This window comes from Papio anubis, chromosome 4 (assembly GCF_008728515.1).
Source record: "Papio anubis isolate 15944 chromosome 4, Panubis1.0, whole genome shotgun sequence".
Lineage (NCBI taxonomy): Eukaryota > Metazoa > Chordata > Mammalia > Primates > Cercopithecidae > Papio > Papio anubis.
In genome coordinates, this window is record NC_044979.1 from 15,336,737 (window position 1) to 15,361,378 (window position 24,642).

The 24,642-nt window shown below is 41.9% G+C and overlaps 1 protein-coding gene across 1 annotated transcript; it reads right to left on the bottom strand.

Annotated features, from left to right (window-relative positions):
- Positions 1-1,437: 1,437 nt before the first annotated feature.
- TAS2R40 (taste 2 receptor member 40) lies at positions 1,438-2,954 on the bottom strand. Its single transcript, XM_017957257.3, has one exon. The coding sequence runs from the start codon at positions 2,430-2,432 to the stop codon at positions 1,461-1,463; it is 972 nt and encodes a 323-aa protein (XP_017812746.1). The 5' UTR covers positions 2,433-2,954; the 3' UTR covers positions 1,438-1,460.
- Between the last annotated feature and the right edge of the window lie 21,688 nt (positions 2,955-24,642).

The window sequence follows — 24,642 nt, forward strand, 5'->3', positions numbered from 1 at the left end:
TTTTAAGGTAGATAAGTCTCAAACTGAGCTATAAAGGAATCTGTGTGTGTGTATGTGTGTGTATGCTGTGTGTGTGTATGTGTGTGTATGCCGTGTGTGTGTATGCCATGTGTGTATGCTGTGTGTGTGTATGTGTGTGTATGTAAGGAACTCTCTCTGAAATGTGTGCTTGAGAGCCCTGGAGCTCAGAACTAGACTTTGCTACTGACCTTATACTTTCATTTGAGGACTACCTAAGTTTGGTATGATTCGCAGCATTCTTTTTACATTTTCCTCAATAATCGTGATTTAAAATTTACCTAATAAAAGACAACTTCAGATTCCTAACGTTCAAGCTCTAAGATATCTGGGGAGGGGGTATCCAATATTTTGTGAACAGCTCTTTGAGACAATGCTGCTGGAACCATCCTGAAGAATGACAACGGAGAATAATGTTTTTCCTCTTCTCCAGCGGTCTGCCCCAAGTAACCCGCTCTTGCCCCACTGTTTACTTCAAGGTAACCCAGAACCGGTAAAACCAGAGGCACAGGTGCCACTAGCATTGCTACAGGTCGGGAACTGAGCAAAACAGACACTCACTTACTCCAGCCTCTTTCTTTTCTCTTTCTGCTTCCTGCCCACTTCACTCTTTTCCCTGCATTCTTTCTTTCCTCTCTGCTCACTTTGTCCCCTCCCATTTGGAGAAATAAAGCATTGAACTGACCCTTCACGTATTCATCTGCCATTCTATAACTCATCTTTATCTCCAAACATCCTTTCTAGACTATTGGTTTTTACCCATCCCCTCCCTTTTGGCATCATCTTCTGGAATTCCTGGGATCAGGATGTCACCCTATCACTCCACTAATAGCACACATGGCCTGCTTGCAGTCAAATCCAAAGCCTTTTTCTTCACCCTTTACTTTCCTCGGAACCTCTACAGCACTTCTTGATAATTTCTGGCAGCCTCTCTTTCCTGAATCTTCTTTCTCTGTAGCCACTCTGGTTTCCCTTCTACCCCATGGACTGAGTGCTGTGCTCTGCTTCACCAGCCCTAACTGTGTGTTAGTTGGGTGTCTTAAGTAGGATGATCATGTAATTCTTCATCCAGACCATGATATTCTTGAGAATTGAAGGGTGCTCAATTGACAACAGACAATAAACAGAGATTGTCCCTGGCAAACCGATATGTCTGGCCACCCTCTCCTTAAGGCTCAGGAGGAGAAGAAAGCAGAGAGATCTCAGGGCAGGATATGAATGAACATAGTTCGAGGAACTTTCAAAGTCCATCTTCAGGTTTCTTAGTTACTTCTGTTTAGAATCTCAAGTTAAAAATTCAGCTTCATGTTCATAAAAGGGTCACGTTTTCTGAGAAGTGTCAGAGCAGGTTTGGGAGAGAAGAGATGGGTGAGGAGAGAGTTCTACCTGAGGAAAAGGCAGAAGTGGTTGGACCAGGTCCCGCAGTCCTCCCTGAGTTCCAGTCACAGAGTCTGCCCTTTTAGGTAAAGAGGAACTTGGCTCTGAAACCGCTTCCAGGCTCTTCTCAGCCCAGGGTTGCCCAAGATCAGTTGTATTGAGTGGCCGGCAGGGTAGGCAGCCATGATGATCTTGCACAAAATATTCCAGGAACTGTAAGTGTCAAAGATGTTGGACATGGAAAGAAATAGAGCAACTGCATTGAAAATGTAGAGGATGAGAAAGTAGCTGGTGGCTTTGATGGCCCCTATGTGAGCCTTCATGCTGGGGTCCCTGGACCCTGTGGCATTGCTTCCCATGTGTAGGGTGTGTCTCTTGAGAGAGAGGATCAGCAGAGTGGCTGCCAGGATGAACATGATCAGAGGAATGAAGATCCCTATGTTATAGAAAAATACCAGGTTGACCATATTGGTCTCAGAGAAGTACTTCTTCTCCGTGGAGTTGTAGGAGGGGATAGGAATGGAGCTATTCACATACACATTGAAGACATCTTTTGAGAGAGGAAAGCTGAAGCTTAAGGAAACCAGCACTGACAGCCCGAGGAGCCAAGGCATCAGCACTATGATTTTCCTCTTCATCAGGAAGAACAAAGGATGATTGAAGTTTGCAATTCTAAGACAATAGAAGACTTTGAGCCAGGCAGCAAACCAGAGATTGGAATGGTTCAGAAAGACAGTGATGACTTTGAAGAGGATATACACTGTGTTTTGGTTATAAACAATTCGGAATAGCAGACTGAAAATGTTCTCCAGCATCATCCAAATCTGTAGCAAGAGCCTGGAAAAGCTCAGCATCAACATAATGCAGTCACCAGTGGGGAGTGTTTTGCCCCTGGCCCACTCAGCCCCATAGATGGCCGTGATGAAGCCACTCCCAAGGATGCCAGTGATGCACTCTATTCCGGAGACCACCAAGGTGAAGATGACCTTGAACCTGGATATGTCTTTGTCTGTGGCATCTGTGTTCATGGTTGCCATTCTCTTTGATCCTGACTTTCAGATTTCTATGCCAAGAACGGGTAACTGCTCTGCAATCTTCTGACCCTTGCTCAATGTTATTGTAATTTCCGCCCCCCTCGTTAATGGTTATTTCCAATTTTTCTCCATTTGTTTATCACATGACAAGTTAGAGGTTTCACATGCAAATAATGAGAGGATCTGGTTACTGGGTCTGTCTCAGTTTTTCATAAAGATACATTTGTCTTGGGCTTTCAGAAGCTCACTGGAAATAATTTGAGACATGTTTCTAGCTCAATACCTTCCTACCTTATTTACTTTAAGTCCACATTTACCTGATAAGGCATGAATACAAGGCCTTTTTACTTGTCTCACAAGATCTCTGTTACCTGCTAAATTATTTGTAAAAGCTCATACAGCTTTTAAAATCTGTTTTCTCCACTTCTTTTCTTGTCTCTCTTATTTTGGGAGAGAGTTTTATTTTGATGGTTACCATGTTTGTGAATAAGAAATTCCCATACGCTCATATATGAACATCTTTTACTTAGACTTGAGTTTCTTCCAAAAAGGCCTGCTATTATAATGTCCTCAAATAGTATACAGAAAAGCCAAAATTGGATGCCATTCAAGTTGGAGACAAGGAAGTCTCCATAGTCCCAGTTTTTATTGTTTGTGTACGTGTCATCAATTTCAGCTTACTGAGATCCCACATGACTACTTGAGCTCAGAATCAGGTAGAATGAGCCTGGGGAGAATTCAGTGTTTTGGACTTGGTGTTGAAGTTCAGAAATATGATAAGGTACTATAACTTGAAATTTAATTTCCTACTTTTTAACCCTGGCTGTGAACCAGAATGGTAGATGCCCGGGACTCATACAAATCTAGGAAATCAGAATCTGGACTAGGGCTCAGGCATGCTATCTTTTAAAAAAGCCAAAAGGTCTTGTTGCTCATAGTCAGGATTGAGAACCAAAATCTTAGCTAGAAACCAATGAGCCTTGGGTCAGATTTGGCCTGTAGTCTTTTTACTTTGCATTGGCTAATGCTATACAGCATTAATCCACCAGTGTGTAACTTTTTTTTTTTTGAGGGGTTCTATTGGCCAACATTTAAACTTAGGAGATTACTTATATGCACACACAAAAAATCTATCTTCTCTTGAAAAATTAGAAGATTTGGCATAGTGAATTGGCTGAAGCTGAGTAGTGGCTGCCCATTTTAAACAAGGCATATACTTTTCAGTTTGTTGACAATACTAATTCCTAGTGTCTTCTTGACACAGAAGCTGAGTGCCAGTTATCATTTTCCAGTGTGCTTGCCCTGTTATTTTTATTTGATTTATTTTTTCTTTTTGAGACTGGGTCTCACTCTGCCACCCAGGCTGGAGTGCAGTGGCGTGCTCACTGCAGCCTTGACCTCCATAGCGCAAGTGATCCCCACACTTCAGCCACTTGAGTAGCTGGGACTACAGGTGCATGCCACCACACCTGGCTAAGTTTTGTATTTTTTGTGGAGACAGAGTTTCACCATGTTGGCCAGGCTGATCTTGAATTCTTGGGCTCAAGCAATCCTCCCATCTCAGCCTCCCAAAATACTGGGACTGTAAGTGTGAGCCACCATCCCTGGCCTTGGTCCATTATATTTTTTTATAATATAAATGGGTGAATGATAAAAATGGATTTCCCCACCCCAAATTAATTTTATTTAAAATAAGGAAGTTGGCTCGGCTCAGTGGCTCATGCCCGCAATCCTAGCACTTTGGGAGGCTGAGGAAGAGGATTGCTTGAGCTCAGAGGTTTGAGGTCAGGTTGGGCAACATGGTGAAACCCCGTCTCTACAAAAAATACAGAAAATTAGCTGGGCATGGTGGCACGCACCTGTGGTCTCAACTACTCGGGAGGCTGAGGTGGGAGGATCCTTGAGCCTGGGAGGTGGAGGTCTTGGTGAGCTGAGATGGAGCTACTGCACTACAGCCCGGGTGACAGAACCAGACCCTGTCTCAAAAATAAATAAATTAACTAAATAAGGAAGTCAGAGATTTATTATTATTATAAAATGCCTTATGTTATTAGATCATATTTGTATAGAAATAAGCACCAGGCAAAGCAATATATTTCAAAATTAAGAAAGCATTGTTTAGAGAAATTAAAACTTATGTCAACACAGAGATTTGTACAAAAATGCTCACAGCAGCTTTATTCATAATAGTCAGAACTGGAAACAAGATTTTTGGCAGGTTCTGCATCTCCTGTAAGAGACTCATTAACTTTGGTTAGTTCTCTTAATTGAGGACAGTAGCATTTGTCAGCAGCTTTCACGTATTGCGAAGCATCAAACTCACTGTTTGGTTTATTTTGTCCCAACATATGCAAGTTTGTAATAAATGATATCTCCCCAAATTTCTGGCACACAATCGTTGACTTCCATTGTTCTGGTACTGTTTTCTATTGGTTTTCATTCATGCTTTTCTCTGATTTTAAGAGGTGGGAACAGAAGGAGATGTTGGGCAGGGTCTGCCTGCAGCCTCAGAAGCTCAGGCAAGAGGAGCAGGGAGGGAATCAGCCACTGGGGTGTGGGACTGTTGCTGAGGCTGTATGCAAGCTGGCAGTCTAGGCTGACAACTCCAAGCCACTCACAGCGCCACATTTACAGCTATGTGGGGCCAATTCATTTTTATTCCATATTTTCTCATTTGGAGAGCTAGAATGGAGGCGTCATCTCTACTTTAGGGAAGTTCTTTTTTTATTTTTATTTTTGGAAACAGGGTCTTGCTCTGTCACCCAGACTGCAGCACAGTGGCACGATCTCAGCTCACTGAAACTTCCCCCTCCCAGGTTCAAGGGATTCTCATGCCTCAGGCTCCCAAGTAGCTGGTATTGCAGGTGTTTGCCACCATGCCTGGCTTATTTTTGTATTTTTAGTAGAGATGGGGTTTCACCATGTTGGTCAGGCTGGTCTTGAACTCCTGGCCTCATGTGATCCACCTGCCTCGCCCTCCCATAGTGCTGGGATTACAGATGTGAGACACTGCGCCCAACCTAGTTTATGGAAGTTCTCATGGGGTCTTCAAGAAACAAGTTTCAAATTCTTGGCTATGAAGTTTAAAAGCTTTGGTCCAGGCATAGGATAGAACAGATTGGAAGAATAGGAGGTCAGGGAAACATTTTTCTTTCACATCTCTCTCCATCACCACCATGGGAAAATGCTTTCCCAGTTGGAGAGGAATGAAAGAAGAGGAGGCAGGAAAGAGCCAGAGAAGGTAAGGATCTCTGTTGAAGGGGTCTCACACCTTGGCCCACTGCTCATGGCTGCATGGGGATGTCAAAGGCAGTTAGACTGCAAGAGAGCCCCTGAGTCCCCTGCAGCCCGTCCACACTTGGGAGAGCTGTTCAACCTTCCTTGTGTTCACAAAAGGAGTTTGGAAATCTGCTAAGGGAGTTATTGGATTCCATGGGGTCTAGTGGCCATATCAAGGAGACTTTGCAAGCATGACATCAAAGTGTGGACATGTGAACTGATGTCAACGTAAGGACAGAGGAATGACCACAGTATAGACTGTACATCCCACCTTCATGCCAAATCTTTGAGTGACTCCCAAGGAGCAGAGATGTCACTCATGGAAGACAAGAAGGAGAAAGGAGAAGGGATAAACACAACATGTTTCCCTCCTCCAGTTTCAGTGCCCCACTCTGTGCTTCCCATCCAATTGTAATGTCCTGGGCAGGTTTCAAATGTTCGTCTTCTTTTGGTTATTAATAGTCCAGTTTAGTTTCATATTTGGTTTAAGTATTATCTTCTGCCTTTCCCCAAGCACAGTTTTAGCTGAGACCCCATCTGCTAGGATTGGGAGGAGACAAGGTGGACCCTGAGACACGCATCTCTCCCTCTTCAGTTTTTGGCTGGGTGTGTGAGAGAGAGGACAGGCAGAAGAGTCTCTTTATTTCCCTGGCTGCTGTTGTAAATGCACTGTCTTGTGTTGCTGCTGCTCCCCTGGCCAACACCATCTGGCCCTTCTTGCCTTCCGGGTGCCAGACATCCATATGTTGGCTGTCTTGTGAAGATCTCATGTGAGTCTTGAGGAGGCTCTGCAGCAATGCTTCACTCTGCTGCCCATAACTCCAGTAGGTCCCCCTTCTCCCTCCCTAATCTTTCTATATATGCAGACTCAGGTGGAGGGCTGCTGCTGGGGCCCTGGCCGTTTGCAGGTACTGCTGCCTCTTATTAAGCTTTGCAGGTAGATATTTGGCCTCAATTGTTGGCTGCTTTCTTTAGAACTGTTTTTCTCAACCCTGTCGACATCCTAGAATTACCCTTATGACTGGAAGGGCTTTTGCAAAGCACCTATACCCATGTCCCGCCCTCAAAGATTATGAATAATTGTTCTGCAGAACAGCTAAGCATTGGCATTTTCAAAACTCCCTACTGTGATTCTTATATGAAGCAGGACAAGGTTGAGAATCACTGTCCTTTGGGGGTACTTACTCTTATGGTTTATAGTATGAGCTCTAGGGTTACTTGGGGCAACAGGAAAAGTGGCCCTCAATATCCTTGTGGAAGTGACCGAATGACTTCCTGAAGAAGACTAAGAGGACATGTCCTTTATCAGGTGGTAGGAGACCAGATTCAGAGGTTGAATTATAGAAAATACATTTTGCAGAACTGGGTTTTTGGTGGTGTGAAGTCACATCTACCCTATAGTATTAGAAAAGTAGCATATTTCTTGTAGTCATATCTTTTTGAAAAGTAGGAAATGGAAGATAGACTGAGGGAGTCGTATGTTCCTCCTGTGTTCCTCGTAGAACCCTCCTGTGTGCATATTTGGCAAAAGATGTAATTTAAGAAAACAGTCTAGGTGCCATTATGAAACAAGCCACTGGAAGAACAAAGAAGAGGGCCATAGAAGAGACATGTGATCAAAACCTAAGGAGCTGAAGAGAGAATTGAAATGTCAACAAGGTTTGTCTTGGTTGTTTAAGAAATAAGAAGTCATAAATAAAAAATCTGCCTGGGACATCAAATTCTTCACAGATAGCAAGTTGTAAAAGAGAATCTACTGAATGTAGCGGAAATTGCGTGTCCTGAAAAGATATAAACACGTGCAAATGTAAATGTAACTAGAAATACTGTTGCTCAATGCAATGGAAATGTGACTAAGATATGAAAAGAAAAATCATGTGAAAAAGTTTTAAAATGGTGGCATTTGCTATTGCAGTTGGTGAAGATACATATTTAGTAATACTGAGATGCAGTGATGAGCTCTATTAACCACCATGGGGGTTATGAATTTTCATATGACTGAAAAATATTTTGGACAGTGTGCTCAAGACAGACACAACCTTTGGAAATGATTAAGAAAATAATTTTTGTGTATAGAGGAAACTTTCAAACAATTTAATGCAGTAGATTTGTGTGCCTATAGGATGATATTCCTGGGATGAGCAGTGTTTATATCAGACTTGCAATAAAACTTAAACTCTATGTGGCAAATTATATAAAGACACAGGCTTTACATCTACTTACTTGCATTATTTAGCAGGAATTGCTTTCTGCTAGAAGTTAAAAATTGACGATGTCCCGAACACAGCGTTCATACTGTGAGCTGGATCTCCTTGTAGGGCTTCAGGCACAGAGTGTTGAAGGCACCGTGTGATGAATTGGACACACAGCATGGCAGTCTGCTCATGACACAGAGGGTGGGGGCTTAGTCATGGCAGAAAGCAAAGGAGCATTGTTGAACAGTTGAGAGAAATGAACTTATTCACATCACTGGAGGGAAAAAAGCTTTGCTTATGTTAAGCAGCAAAGATTGTTATCATAACACTGGGCTTTGGGGTTGACAAACACTTTGAATATTTCCCTGCAAAGGCACCCACAAAGCAGTTATAAAACGTAGAATAGAGTCTGCTGCCAAGGGTGTTAAAAAAAGAAAAAAAAGTTATAGGAGGCCTTATCTGGCATCGTTATGAAGTCCTCTTTTCTGTGGTTGGAATTAGTTTCTAGAAATAAAACTGATGTCCTGAAACCTGTGATAAAAATTGTGATACACTGAAAACTGATTTCTCAGAATGGCTTATTGATTTCAGACTTTGTGAAGATAGCCTCCCATTGTTCAATGCACCTTGTCAATTCCTACTTATAGTGTGAAAAATGATTCATGGTGTGATATAGGATTGGACATTTTGTACAGTGACACTGGAATGCCAAACTTCTACAAATATCTTCACAGTTGTACAACGACTCATATTTAAAAATATCTACTTTTTTGAACAGCTCTCTTCCAGTATTAAACTAAGTAGGACTAACTATCACTTGTAGTTAATGGGTCCTAGTCAAGGCTGAATTCTATTTTCATTATATAACTTAACACAGGTTTAACAAGGACATATTGGTGCTGAAGAAAAAGTGAGCAAATTGTAAAATAAAATACTAGAAATTAAATATTTATATTTTATCTTTTTTCAATTTTGAATTTAAGAGACAATCTTCAATATCACATATATATTCATATACATACACATTATCCGGTATGGTTGCAGTCTTAGTTCAGAAAAATAAACACAGTGATTATTTTTCTGACAGTTGGTTTCCATACAGCTGCCATGTTCGCCCGTACACCTTGATGTCTCTGGCTTCTGCAGACCCTGGAGTTTTGAATGACCTCTTCCAGGCCTAGGTCTTGCCTAGAAATGGATTATGTGGTAGCTGTAAAGCTTGTTAACAGTTTTCACCACAAGATGGAGCCTTATGAATTCCTCTTGGAAAAGAGAGCAATTCCTTGATTTGCCCACTAGTGAGCAGACATGCTCTTTCTAAACAGCAACCTACTGGGGAAACCTTTGAAAACCTGAGGCAGTTGACTAAGAATTTTACCTCCTGTCTTCTAGGGGGATCTCTGATTCTTTGTACTCATGATCAGTTATTTCAGACAGTTTTCAAGAGAAAATTTATATTGTTTCTTAATCAAGCATCTTTTAAAAATATATATTTTAGTGAAAAGGGTCTTGCTTTGTTGCCCAAGCTGGAGTGCAGTGGCTATTCACAGATGCAATCATGGTGCACCACTACAGCCTCGAACTCCTGGCCTCAAATGATCCTCTGGCCTCAGTTTCCTGAGAAGCTGAGATTATACGCATGCACCACTCTGCCCAGCCACGTATACTTTTAATTTAACAGATTGGTCAGTATATTTCTGCAAGATAAATTGCAAATTAAAACTATACTCCTTAAGTAGACTAACTTTAATTGATTATAGATGCTATTTCTAAAGAATCCAAAACATGCTGGGTGAAGTGGCTTACTCTTGGAATCCCAGAGTAATTCCAAGGCAGGAGAGGAGGCCACGGCAGGAGGATTCCTTGAGGCCATGAATTTGAGACCAGCCTGGGCATCATAGTGAGACCTCGTCTGTTGGAAAAAAAAATTAGCCAGATATGGTGGTGAATGTCTATAGTCCCAGCTACTTGTGAGACTGAGGTGGGAGGATTGCTTGAGGTGGGAGGCTGAGGCTACAGTGAGCTGTGATTGCACCACTGCACTCCAGCCTGGGCAACAGAGGGAAACCCTGTCTCAAAAACAAAAACAAAAACAAATCCAAAACATTAGAATGATATAATGCTAGTGCTGCAAGTGACCTGCAAGATCGCGTAGCACAGGAGCTCCCCATATAAGGGTGAGGAAACTAAGTCCTTCAGAAGTGAAGGGAATTGACCAAAGCCATACAGCTACTGAGGTATTATTGGACTATGAAGTAGGGGGTCTCAGAAAGTCCCTTCACACTTGCATTTGGGTTTTCATTAAAATTCTCGCTGAATTTTTTTTCCTGCCAATGGGGTAATTATTTCTTGCCTAATTAGGTTCTTCTCATCCAACCCAGGAAATGGCTATAAAATCTCATTTAGGCAGTATTCAACAATCTTTTTGCCCTAAATGAAGTGATTACCTGCATTTGGGTATAGACACATACATTTTCAACAAAACTGGAGCCCTTTTTATTCATTCAACAAATATTTATTAAGTGCCCACTATGTCCCTGGGGATAAATAGTAGATAAGACAGGTTCCTGTCTTAATAAGATGCACATTTGCATTTGTATGTGTGTTTGCAGGGGGAAGGAGGAAGGGGAGACATATGGTTTGGCTGTGTCCTCACCCAAATCTCATCTTGAATTCCCATGTGTTGTGGGAGGCACCTGGTAGGAGATAATCACATCATGGGGGGAATTATTTCCTGTGCTGTTATCCTGTTAGTGAATAAGTCTCACAAGATCCGATCATTTTATAAAGAGGAGTTCCCCTGCATGAGCTCTCTCTGTTTGCCTGCTGCCACCCGTGTAAGACGTGACTTGCTCCTCCTTGCCTTCCGCCATGATTGTGAGGCCTCCCCAGCCATGTGGAACTTTAAGTCCATTAAACCTCTTTTTCTTCCCAGTCTCAGGTATGTCTTTATCAGCAACATGAAAGCAGACTAATACAGGGAGTAAGGGAGTTTGAGGAGGGCAGAAAATAAACAAATAAATAATATAATTTCAGATGGTGATAAGTGCCATAAAGACAATAAGGTATTGATTTTCACAAGGGTGCCAAAACTATCTGGAGGAAGGAAAACTCTTAAAAAATGGTGATGAAACAACTGAATATCCACATGCAAAAGAATGAAGTTAGACCTCCATCTTACACCATATACAAAAAGTAACTCAAAATGGATCAAAGATGTAAATGTAAGAGAACATAAGTGTAAATCTTTGTGACCTTGGATTAGGTCATTGTTTCTCAGATATGAGACCTAAAGTATAAGCAATGAAAGAAAAGTAAATATAATAAATTGGGCTTCACAAAAATTAAAAAGTTTTGTGCTTCAAAGGACCCTATCAGGAAACTGAAAGACAACCCACATTCTGGGAGAAAATATTTGCAAATCATATATCTGATAAGGGCCTAGTATCTAGAATATGTAAAGAAGTCTTACAGTAAAAGAAGCAAACAGAAAAGAAAACTCAATTTAAAAAATGGGCAAAGGGAATGCTACTAAGAGATGCCAAGAAGAATCTGAACTGACAGGCTTGGGTGGGTTCTTCCTTTCAGTCTATGAGCATTCGATCTTACTCTTTTTGTCCAATCATATTTCCATACTTTGCTGAACCATGTTAATGTTTATAAACAAGGGCAGTTTCCCCGGATCTACAAGTCTTCACTCTGAAGACTGCTGTGTCACATGAACTGTGATCAAATAACTTTGTTATGCTCTTCTCCTATTAGAAAAGCAATGTAAACAGTGGACACTGAGACTCCAAAAGCAGGGAGGGGGAAGGGAGGCAAGGGTTGAAAATCTATCTATAGTGTATGTTCACTATTTGGGTTATGGGTTCACTAGAAGCCTAAACCCCAGCATTATGCAATATACCTATGTACCAAACCTGCATATGGACCCCTCTGAATTTACAATAAAAAAGAAGTGACTGCTCCCTTCTTCTGCCTCTGAATAAACTTATACCATAATGTTCCCCTCCCCGGTAGAATGGGCAAAGGGCCAGGCATGGTGACTGATGCTTGTAATTCCTAGTATTGTGGGAGGCTGAGGCGGGAAGATTGCTTGAGCCCAAGAGGGCAAGACCAGCTGGGGCAACATAACAAAGCCCCATCTCTACTAAAAATGAAGAAAAAAAATAGCTGGGTGCAGTGGCACATGCCTGTAGTCCCAGCTACTCAAGAGGCTGAGGTGGGAGAGTCACTTGAGTCTGGGAAGTCAAGGCTGCAGTGAGCCGTGATTGCACCACTGCACTCCAACCTGGGTGACAGTGAGACCCTGTCTCAAAAAAAGAAAAAAAAAATGGGCAAAGGTTTTGAATAGATATCTTTCCAAAGAAGATACACAAATGGCCAATAAACACATGAAAAAAAAAATGCTCAGCATCATTAGTCAAACACAAATCAAAATCACAAGGAGATACCATTTCATACCCACTAGAATGGCAAAAATAAGGAAGATGATGGCAAGTGTTGACAAGGCTACGGAGAAACTGGAACTCTCATACACCACTGGTATGAACACAAAATGGTTCAGCCACTTTGGAAAACAGTTCCTCAAAAAGTTAATGAGAAAGTAGAGAGAGGGAATATAGAGAAAGTGGGCATAGGGTAGTGATGGGATTATTTTAAGAGAAGGTTTCAGTAAGAAGGTAACATCTGAGTGGAGTATTTGTTGAATTAATTACTGGAGAAAGCACATAAACTTTGCTCTGCTCCCAGTTCTCTCTTCGTTTGTTTGTAAATAGCCTTTCTTTGATACATAAAACATTAGATTGTATCCTTCCCTACTCCAGTTCTACAGATTTGTGTAAAAGTCACTCTCAGGAAATAAAAGTCATCATTCTTTGATGAAAATGTTGGCCTACATGAAAATGTTGGCCTACAATGCTTCCTGGCAGAATTAGTTAACAAGTAACTTTCTAAACCCTAACAATTCTGTACATATATTTTTCTTTTTCTTTTCTTTTTTTTGAGACAGAGTCTCGCTTTGTCACCCAGACTAGAGTGCAGTGGCATGATCTCAGCTCACTGCAACCTCTGCCTCCCAGGTTCAGGCAATTCTCCTGCCTCAGCCTCCTGAGTAGCTAGGACTACAGGTGTGTGCCACCACATCTGGCTAATTTTTTTGTATTTTTAGTAGAGACGGGGTTTCACTGTGTTAGCCAGGATGGTCTCGATCTCCTGACCTTGTGATCCACCCACCTCGACCTCCCAAAGTGCTAGGAATACAGGCGTGAGCCACTGCGCCTGGCCATATATTTTTTCAAAAAAGAAAATTGTAGACATTTATGTACACATGCGAAATTCTGTTACATGTATATAATGCATGGTGATCAAGTTAGGGTATTTAGGATGTTCACTACTTGAGTACAAAACATTTTTGTGAAGTGTAGTCATCTCACCCTGCTATCAAATGCTGGATTTGTTTCTTCTATCTAACTGTATGTTTGTACCCTTTAACCCACTTCTCTTCATCCTTCTGTCACACCACTCACCCTTCGTGGTCTGTTATCTAATCTTTTCACTGTCTACCTCCATGTGATCAAAATTTTAGCTTCCACATGTAAGTGTAAAAATGTGATATTTGTTTTTTTGTGCCTGGCTTATTTTACTTAAGATAATGATCTTCAGTTGCATCTGTGTTGTTGCAAGTGACATGATTTTATTCTTTTTATGGCTGAATAGTATTCCATTGTGTATATATACCACATTTCCTTTATCCATTTATCCACTGATGGACACTTTGGTTGATTCCATATCTTTGCCATTGTGAATAGTGTTGCAATAAACATGCAAGTGCAGGTATCTCTTTTATATACTGACTTCTTTCCTTTGAATAAATACCCAGTAATGGGATTAGTGCATTGAATAGTATTTCTATTTTTAGGTTTTATTATTATTATTATACTTTAAGTTCTAGGGTACATGCGCACAATGTGCAAGTTTGTTACATAGGTATACATGTGCCACGTTGGTTGGACGCGCCCATCAACTTGTCATTTACATTAGGCATTTCTCCTAATGCTATCCCTCCCTCAGGTTCCCATCCCCTAACAGGTCCCAGTGTGTGATGTTCCCCTCCCTGTGTCCATGTGTGCTCATTGTTCAGCTCCCACTTATGAATGAGAACATGCAGTGTTTGGTTTTCTGTCCTTGTGATGGTTTGCTGAGAATGAAGGTTTCCAGCTTCATCTATGTCCCTGCAAAGGACATGAACTCATCCTTTTTTATGGCTGCATAGTATTCCATGGTGTATATGTACCACATTCTCTTTATCTAGTCTATTATTGATGGAAATTTGGGTTGGTTCCAAGTCTTTGTTATTGTGAATAGCGTCACAATAAACATACATGTGCATATGCCTTTATAGTGGCATGATTTATAATCCTTTGGGTATATACCCAGTAAGGGGATTACTGGGTCAAATGGTATTTCTAGTCCTAGATCTTTGAGGAATCACCACACTGTCTTCCACAATGGTTGAAATAATTTACACTCCCACCAACAGTATAAAAACTTTCCTATTTCTCCACATCCTCTCCAGCATCTGTTGTTTCCTGACTTTTGAGTGATCACCATTCTAACTGGTGTGAGATGGTATCTCACTGTGGTTTTGATTTGCATTTCTCTGATGATCAGTGATGATGAGCATTTTTTCATATGTCTGTTGGGTGCACAAATGTCTCCTTTTGAGAAGCATCGGTTCATATCTTTTGCCCACTTTTTGATGGGGTTGTTTGTTTTTTTCTTGTAAATTTGTTTAAATTATTTGTAGATTTGGGATATTAGCCCTTTGTTAGACGGATACATTGCAAAATTTTTCTCCCATTCTGTAGATTGCCTGTTCACTCTGGTGATAGCTTCTTTTGCTGTGCAGAAGCTCTTTAGTTTAATTAGATCCCATTTGTCTATTTTGGCTTTTGTTGCCATTGCTTTTGGTGTTTTAGTCATGAAATCTTTGCCCATGCCTATGTCCTGAATGGTATTGCCTAGGTTTTCTTCTAGGGTTTTTATGGTTTTAGGTCTTACATATAAGTCTTTAATCCATCTTGAGTTAATTTTTTGTATAAGGTGTAAGGAAGGGATCCAGTTTCAGCTTTCTACATATGGCTAGCCAGTTTCCCCATCACCATTTATTAAATAGGGAATCCTTTCCCCATTTCTTGTTTTTGTCAGGTTTGTCAAAGATCAGATGGTTGTAGATGTGTGGTGTTATTTCTGAGGCCTCAGAAATAGCATGTTATGTTCTGTTCCATTGGTCTGTATCTCTGTTTTGATACCAGTACCATGTTGTTTTGGTTACTGTAGCCTTGTAGTATAGTTTGAAGTCAGGTAGCATTATGCCTCCGGCTTTGTTCTTTTTGCTGAGGATTGTCTTGGCTATGTGGGCTCTTTTTTGGTTCCATTTGACATTTAAAGTATTTTTCTTCCAATTCTGTGAAGAAAGTCAGTGGTAGCTTGGTAGGGATAGCATTGAATGTATAAATTACCTTAGGCAGTATGGCCATTTTCACGATATTGATTCTTCCTATCCATGAGCATGGAATGTTCTTCCATTTGTTTGTGTCCTCTTTTATTTTGTTGAGCAATGATTTGTAGTTCTCCTTGAAGAGGTCCTTCACATCCCTTGTAAGTTGGATTCCTAGGTATTTTATTCTCTCTGCAGTAATTGTGAATGGGAGTTCACTCATGATTTGGCTCTATGTTTGTCTGTTATTTGTGTGTAGGAATGCTCGTGATTTTTGCACATTGATTTTGTATCCTGAGACTTTACTGAAGTTGCTTATCAGCTTAAGGAGATTTTGGGCTGAGATGATGGGTTCTCCAAATATACAATCACGTCATCTGCAAACAAAGACAGTTTGACTTCCTTTATTTCTTTCTCTTCCATGATTGCCCTGGCCAGAACTTCCAACACTATGTTGGATAGGAGTGGTGAGAGAAGGCATCCTTGTCTTGTGCTGGTATTCAATGGGAATGCTTCTAGCTTTTGCCTATTCAGTATGATATTGTAGGTTTGTCATAAATAGCTCTTATTATTTTGAGATACATTCTATTAATACCTAGTTTATTGAGAGTTTTTAGCATGAAAGGCTGTTGAATTTTGTCAAAGCCCTTTTCTGCATCTATTGAGATAATCATGAGGTTTTTGTCATTGGTTCTGTTTCTGTGATGAATTACATTTATTGATTTGCATATGTTGAACCAACCTTGCATCCCAGGGATGAAGCTGACTTGATTGTGGTGGATAAGCTTTTTGATGTGCTGCTGGATTCAGTTTGCCTGTATTTTATTGAGGATTTTTTGCATCGATGTTCATCAGGGATATTTGTCTAAAATTCTCTTCTTTTTGTTGTGTTTCTGCCAGGCTTTGGTATCAGAATGATGCTGGCCTCATGAAATGAATTAGGGAGGATTCCCTCTTTTTCTGTTGATTGGAATAGTTTCAGAAGGAATGGTACCAGCTCCTCTTTGTACCTCTGGTAGAAATTGGCTGTGAATCCATCTGGTCCTGGACTTCTTTTGGTTGGTAGACTATTAATTATTGCCTCAATTTCAGAGCCTATTGTTGTTCTATTCAGGGATTCAACTTCTTCCTGGTTTAGTCTTGGGAGGGTGTATGTGTCCATGAATTTATCAATTTTTCTAGATTTTCTAGTTTATTTGCATAGAGTTGTTTAGAGTATTCTCTGATGGTAGTTTGTATTTTTGTGGGATTGGTGGTGATATCCCCTTTATCATTTTTTATTGTGTCTATTTGATTCTTCTCTCTTTTCTTCTTTGTTAGTCTTGCTAGTGATCTATTTTGTTGATCTTTACAAAAAATCCGCTCCTGGATTCATTGATTTTTTGAAGGGTTTTTTTGTGTCTCTATCTCCTTTATTCTGCTCTGATCTTAGTTATTTCTTGCCTTCTGCTAGCTTTTGAATTTGTTTGCTCTTGCTTCTCTGCTTCTTTAAATTGTGATGTTAGGGTGTCAATTTTAGATTTTTCCTGCTTTCTGTTGTGGACATTTAGTGCTATAAATTTTCCTCTACACACTGCTTTAAATGTGTCCCAGAGATTTGGGTATGTTGTGTCTTTGTTCTCATTGTTTCAAAGAACATCTTTATTTCTGCCTTCATTTTGTTATATACCCAGTAGTTATTCAGGAGATTGTTCAGTTTTCATGTAGTTGTGCGGTTTTGAGTGAGATTCTTAATCCTGAGTTCTAATTTAATTGTACTGTGGTCTGAGAGACTGTTGTGATTTATGTTCTTTTACATTTGCTGAGGAGTGTTTTACTTCCAATTATGTGGTCAATTTTAGAATAAATATGATGTGGTGCTGAGAAGAATGTATATTCTGTTGATTTGGGTTGGAGAGTTCTGTAGATGTCTATTAGGTCCACTTGGTCCAGAGCTGAGTTCAAGTCCTGGATATCCTTGTTAATTTTCTGTCTTGTTGATCTGTCTAACATTGACAGTGGGGTGTTAAAGTCTCCCATTATTATTGTGTGGGAGTCTAGGTCTCTTTGTAGGTCTGTAAGAATTTGATTTATGAATCTGGGTTCTCCTGTATTGGGTGCATATATATTTAGGATAATTAGCTCTTCTTGTTGAATTGATCCCTTTACCATTATGTAATGACCTTCTTTGTCTCTTTTGTTCTTTGTTGGTTTAAAGTCTGTTTTATCAGAGACCAGGATTGCAACCCCCACTTATTTTGCTTTCCATTTGCCTGGTAGATCTTCCTCCATCCCTTTATTTTGAGCCTATGTGTATCTTTGCACGTGAGATGTGTCTCATGAATACAGCACACTGATGGGTCTTGATTCTTTATCCAATGTGCCAGTCTGTGTCTTTTAATTGGGGCATTTAGTCCATTTACATTTAAGGTTAATATTGTTATGTGTGAATTTGATCCTGTCATTATGATGCTAACTGGCTATTTCACCCATTAATTGATGCAGTTTATTCATAGCATCGATGAAAATTTACAATTTGGCATGTTTTTGCAATGGCTGGTACCTGTTGTTCCTTTCCATGTTTAGTGCTTCCTTCAGCAGCTTTTGTAAGGCAGGCCTGATGGTGATAAAATCTCTCAGCATTTGCTTGTCTGTAAAGGATTTTATTTCTCCTTCACTTAGGAAGCTTAGTTTGGCTGGATATGAGATTCTGGGTTGAAAATTCTTTTCTTTAAGAATGTTGAATATTGGGCCCCATTCTCTTCTGGCTTGTAGGGTTTGTGCAGAGAGATCCACTGTTAGTTTGATGGGCTTCCCTTTGTGGGTAACCTGACCTTTCTCTCTGGCTACCCTTAACATTTTTTCTTGCATTTCAACCTTAGTGAATCTGACAATTATGTGTCTTGGGGTTGCTCTTCTCGAGGAGTATCTTTGTGGTATTCTCTGTATTTCCTGAATTTGAATGTTGGTCTGTCTTGCTAGGTTGGGGAAGTTCTCCTGGATAATATCTTCAAGAGTGTTTTCTTGGTTCCAATCTCCCCGTCACTTTCAGATATACCAATCAAACGTAGATATTTGGTCTTTTCACATAGTCCCATATTTCTTGGAGGCTTTGTTTGTTTCTTTTCACTCTTTTTTCTTTAATCTTGTCCTCTTGCGTTATTCCACTAATTTGATGTTCAAGCACTGATATCCTTTCTTCCACTTGATCGAATCGGCTACTGAAGCTTGTATATGCTTCACGAAGTCCTTGTACTGTGGTTTTCAGCTGCATCAGGTCATTTAAGCTCTTCTCTACACTGTTTATTCTAGTTAGCCATTTGTGTAATCTTTTTTCAAGGTTTTTAGCTTTGTTGCAATGGGTTAGAACATCCTCCTTTAGCTTGGAGATGTTTGTTATTACTAATCTTCTGAAGCCTACTTCTGTCAACTCATCAAACTCATTCTCCATCCAGTTTTGTTCCCTTTCTGGTGAGGAGTTGTGTTCCTTTGGAGGAGAAGAGGCATTCTGGTTTTTGGAATTTTCAGATTTTCTGCTCTGGTTTCTCCCCATCTTTGAGTTTTACCTACCTTTGGTCTTTGATGTTGGTGACCTACGGATGGGGTTTTGGTGTGGATGTCCTTTATGTTGATGTTGGTGCTATTTCTTTCTGTTTGTTAGTTTTCCTTCTAATAGACAGGCCCTCAGTTGCAGATCTGTTGGAGTTTGCTGGAGTTCTACTCCAGACCCTATTTGCCTGGGTATCACCAGCAGAGGCTGCAGAACAGCTAATATTGTTGCCTGATCCTTCCTCTGGAAGCTCCGTGTCCCAGAGGGGCACTCGTCTGTATGAGGTGTCTGTCGGCTCCTACTGGGAGATGTCTCCCAGTCAGGCTACATGGGGATCAGGGACCCCCTTGAGGAGGCAGTCTGTTATCGGAGCTTGAACCCTGGCTGGGAGAACCACTGCTCTCTTTAGAGCTGTCAGGCAGGGATGTTTAAGTCTGCTGTCTTTCATTCAGATATGCCCTGCCCCAAGAGGTGGAATCTAGAGAGGCAGTAGTCCTTGCTGTGCTGCGGTGGGCTCCACCCAGTTTGAACTTCCCTGCCGCTTTGTTTACACTGTGAGCCTAGAACAGCCTACTCAAGCCTCAGCAATGGCAGATGCCCCTCCCCCCACCAAGTTCTAGTGTCCCAGGTCAATCTCAGACTGCCGCGATAGCAGCTAGCAAGGTTCCATGGGTATGGGACCCACCGAGCCAGGCACTAGAGGGAATCTCCTGGTCTGCTGGTTGCGAAGACCATGGAAAAAGTGCAGTATTTGGGCAGAAGTGTACCATTCCTCCAGGTACAGTCACTCATGGCTTCCCTTGACTAGGAAAGGGAAATCCCCCAATCTCTTGCACTTCCTAGGTGAGGCGATGCCCCACCCTGCTTTGGCTTGCCCTCTGTGGGCTGCAGCCACTGTCCAACAAGTCCCAGTGAGATGAACCAGGTACCTCAGTTGGAAATGCAGAAATCACCTGTCTTCTGCATCGATCTTGCTGGGAGCTGTAGACTGGAGATGTTCCTATTCAGCCATCTTGGAAGCAACCCTATTTTTAGTTTTTTGAGCAATCTTCGTACTATTTTCCATAGTGGCCAGACTAAGTTATATTCTTACCAACAGTGTTTAAGAATTCCCTTTTCTCTGTATCCTTGCCAGCATCTGATAGGAAAGGTATATGATAGGATGCTAAATGGGGCTTTTGAAAGTTTTTGTGGCTGGGAGTGGTGGCTCATGCATGTAATCCCAGCATTTTGGGAGACCAAGGTGGGCGGATCACCTGAGGTCAAGGGTTTGAGACCAGCCTGACCAACATGGAGAAACCCTATCTCTACTAAACATACAAAATTAGACAGGAATGGTAGTGCATGCCTGTAATCCCAGCTACTCAGGAGGCTGAGGCAGGAGAATCACTTGAACCTGGGAGGTGGAGGTTGCTGTGAGCCAAGATTGCACCATTGCACTCCAGCCTAGGCAACAAGAGTTAAGAGTGAATCACAGTTAAAAAAAAAAAAAAAAAGAAACTTTTTGCTATCTCCTTCAAATTGAATACAATTGGTGTTAAGTGGCCACTTAATCTAGAAAGGGGATCCTATGTTCATCTTCCACCTCCAACCTACATAAGAGAAAGGGTTCTTCAAAGGAAATTTGCATAAAAAGAGAGCAGCTCTTCCTATCTCTTTCTCTAGAATGCTCTCTTTCCTCCTCCCTCACAAAGACAAGTTTGATTTGGAGCTTCAAGATAATGACTGGTAGAGTCAAGACACCTGGTAGAAGCAGCACCTTCCTCATGGGTTTCCCTCTGCTACTACCTGAGCAGAACCTTGGAGAGTTCTTCGGGGAACCTAATATGGATCTCCTAGAGCCAAGTTTCTCAACCTCAGCATTATCAATATTTTGGGCTGCATAAATGTCTGTTGTTCGGGACTGTTCTGAGCATTGAAGGATGTTGAGCAGCATCCCTGGCCTCTACCCACTAGACACCAGTAGCAACTCCCCCTTCCCCTTTGTCCTGACCGAGTTCTGACAACCAAAAATGTTTTCAGATATTGCCAAATGTTCCCTAGGGGGCAAAATTGCTGCTGATTAAGAACTACTGCCCTAGTTTTAGAGGGTAATATCAATCTAGAGATTGATGCTTGACTCTTCCCTGGTGAAATCTGAAGGGAAGGGACTTCCTAGCTCTCCTTCTGATGACAGAGCAAAGATAATGGGTATGTGGGGGCTGCCTGAGCTTCTACTGCTTGGTGGAGCAAAGAAGGCAATGCTTTCCTTTCGGACACATGCTGTCCAAGTTAAATAGCCTTAAGTTACTGTTAAAGGACCCACTTGAAGGGAGCTTCTGTTGGACAGGAAAGCACTTTATTTTTATTTATTTTTTGAGACAGGGTCTCACTCTGTCATCCTGGCTGGGGTATAGTGGTGTGATCTCAGTTCACTGCAACCTCTGCCTCCCAGGTTCAAGTAATTCTCCTGCCTCAGCCTCCTGAGTAGCTGGGACTACAGGCATGTGCCACCACGCCCAGTTAATTTTTGTAATTTTAGTAGAGATAGGGCTTCACCATGTTGGCCAGGCTGGTCTGGAACTCCTGACCTCAGGTGATCTGCCCACCTCAGCCTCCCAAAGTGTTGGGATTATAGGCATGAGCCATTGTGCTTAATTGGAAGTCAAAGAGTTGCTTGCTTTCAATCAGGGTATTACAACCTTGACAGTATTAACATTTTGGACCAGATAGTTTTTTTTGTTGTTGTTGTGGGGGTTTCCTGTGCATTGTAAGATGTTTCGCAGCATCTCTGGGCTCTACTCACTGGATACTGTTGGTATATTCTCAGTCATGATGATCTTAGATATCTCAAGACATTAACTAATGCTGCCTGGGGGGGGCAAACATTGTCCCTGGTTGAGAAACACCGCTTTAGAAAAAGATGCATTGTCAAGAATCCTGCTATGGCGTTCTGGAAAACCTATGAAGTGTCCCATAAGGAAGTCAGTGTATTAGTTTCCTGGGGTTGCTGTCATAAGGCATCACGAATTTAGCAGTGCGAAACAACACAGGTTTATTGCCTTACGGTTCTGGAGGGAGGTCAGAGGTCCAGCAAAGATTCCACTGTGCTACCGTTAAAGTGCTGGCAGGGCTGTGTTCCTTCTGGGAGTGCTCCAGATAATCCCTTTCCTTGCCCTTTCCAGCTTTTCCACATGGCCCTCATTCCTTGGCTCATAGTTCCCAGCCAGCAATGGCATCACTTTGATCTCTGATTCCATTGTCACTCACTTCTCTGACTCTCACCCTCCTACCTAAGGACCCATTGGATTAAACTGGGCCTATCTGGCCAGGCATGGTGACCCTTGCCTGTAATCTCAGCACTTTGGGAGGTCGAGGTGGGTGGATCACTTGAGGCCAGGAGTTCAAGACCAGCCTGGGCAATGTGGTGAAACCTTGTCTCTACAAAAAAAAAAAGAAAACAATTAGCTAGACATGGTGGCTGGTCCCCGTCATACCAATTATTGAGAGGCTGAGGTGGGAGGATCACCTGAGCTCTGGAGGCATAGGTTGCGGTAAGCCAAGTTCAAGGCAATGCACTCTAGCCTGGGTGACAGAGTGAGACCCTGTCTCAATAAAATAAATAAATAGGGCCCATCTAGATAATCCAGGATCCTCTCTCCATCACAAGGTTCTGAACTTAATCACACCTGCTAAGTCCTTTTGGCTACTTAAGGTAACATATTCACACGTGCCACAGATTAGAAGATGGACATTTTGGGGAGCATTATTTTGCCCATCAGTGACAGGGGATTGGGGGCAGGGAAGTGCTGAGTATAGAAGGGCGGGGTCCCTGGCAAGGGCTCCACCCTTGGGCCTATTCCCATGGACCCAAGTGAGAATAAGCATTTCTGTTTTTGCACCCAAAAGGTTGCCTTTTGGCTCACCACGCCCCCCATCCTGTATCTGTATAAGTCCAAGACCTTAAGCAGACACAGACACAAGTGGCTGGATGTTGAGAGGAGCAGAAAGGCACAAGAGCACACCGACAGACACCAGCAGACACCGGCAAGCCATCTAGGGCAAGACGATGTGGAATTCGGTCAGGGGCGGTCGGAGAAGAGTCCGGACACTGAGTGGCCCGACTCCAAGGGAAGACTAACTTCCCATTCCATCCCCCTTCTGGTTCCCCATCCACCTCACTGAGAACAACATCCCCTACTCAATAAAACTTTGCATCCCTCCTCCAAGCCCATGTGATTCGGTTTTCCCAGTACCCTGGGACAAGAACCCAGGATACAGAAAGCCCTCTGTCCTTGCAATAAGGCAAGGGATCTAACTGAGCTGCTTAACACCAGCTACCTGCAGACGGCAAAGCTCAGAGAGTAAACTTTGTAACACATGCCCACTGGGGCTTTCTTTGGGAGCTGTAAATACTCAACCCTAGATGCTGTTATGGGGTTGGAGCCCAACAAAGCTCCCTAAGACCTGCTTGTCTTCATGTTCCCACTAAGGGTTTGAGCAGTGGGGCACTGAAGAATCAAGCCACACCCCAGTGGCATAATCTGCAAAGGGAATAAGGGAACTTTTCCTGTTTCATCAGTATTTGGGAACATGTCATCTAGAGGGCATTGAGTAGCCACATTGCACCGGAACTAGTTAAGTAATTACCTAAACTTTTTCCTCTTCCCTCCCTTCCTGCCTCCAGAAACTGGCAGCAGTTGAGCAAGCAGGGAAAGGAAGGTGAGGAAAAGAGATTTTATTGGATCCATTCTCATTGCTGGAACTGGGGTAAAGCTCTGTGGCTCAGGTCTTGCTGGAGAGAGGAGAGCACCTTAAAATGAGATGGGGTCTAACAGTTTTGATTGTAATAGGACTGAACGTGTTTTTAATCTTTTACCTAAAAATAATGTTGTTTTGATTTCTGACATGTCTAGACCTGGAAGCTTGCTCTTAAACACAGAAGAAAGCCGTTAAACAGTAAAACCAAAGGCAGTGATGGAGAGAGAAAAAGTTATCCTTCATGGTGCTTTGTAGAATCCGGTTCTTTGAATAAACCTGGAACCAGATGATTTTAGGGGAGGGGATTTCAAAATTCTGTGAAGCCCCCTCATGGACTGTGAAGGTCTTCCTAGAGAGGGTGAGGTTGCTGGGAGTTGTGCCAGTCGCTACCAGGAGACTGAGATGGTGCCTTGGGAAGCCCATGTTTTTCTTTTCTTTTTTTTTTTTTTTTTCTTTTCCTAGGACCACCAGACGTTTTTCTGTTACCTAGACATTTGGGGAAGACAGCAGAGGAAGGAGATAAGAGAGAAGTGTGAGAGAAAAGGGGAAAGACCTGGGCTGAGAGCCACCAGCCTTCTTGTGAGAGAAGAATACATAGACAATATTTTAAATCTGTGCTGGCGGAAAATGCTGGGGCATGTGGCCACCAAAGGGAGAGAGATACAGCTTGCCTCTCTGCAATCAAACTTTAAAATGCTTCCAATTTGTAAATGGATGGCTTGCTTAAACGCTAAAGCTATAACCAGGGAACTTTCCGGGGTTTCTTGAGGACACCAATCAAATGTCTAAACCCAAGTTTCTCCCCTCGTGGCTGGGTGAGCCTTCATCCTGAGTCCTTCACTTTTCTGGAATCCAGAAACACAGTAGGACAGGTTACTCAAACACTAAAACTTTGAGTGGAAATTGTTAATCTAAAACCAAAATTACTTATGGTTTTTAATTATATGTGATATAATTAAAAGGTAATAT

Coding starts and splice junctions, on each gene's coding strand:
- TAS2R40 (XM_017957257.3), bottom strand. CDS start 2,432: ATGGCAACCATGAACACAGATGCCACAGACAAAGACATATCCAGGTTC.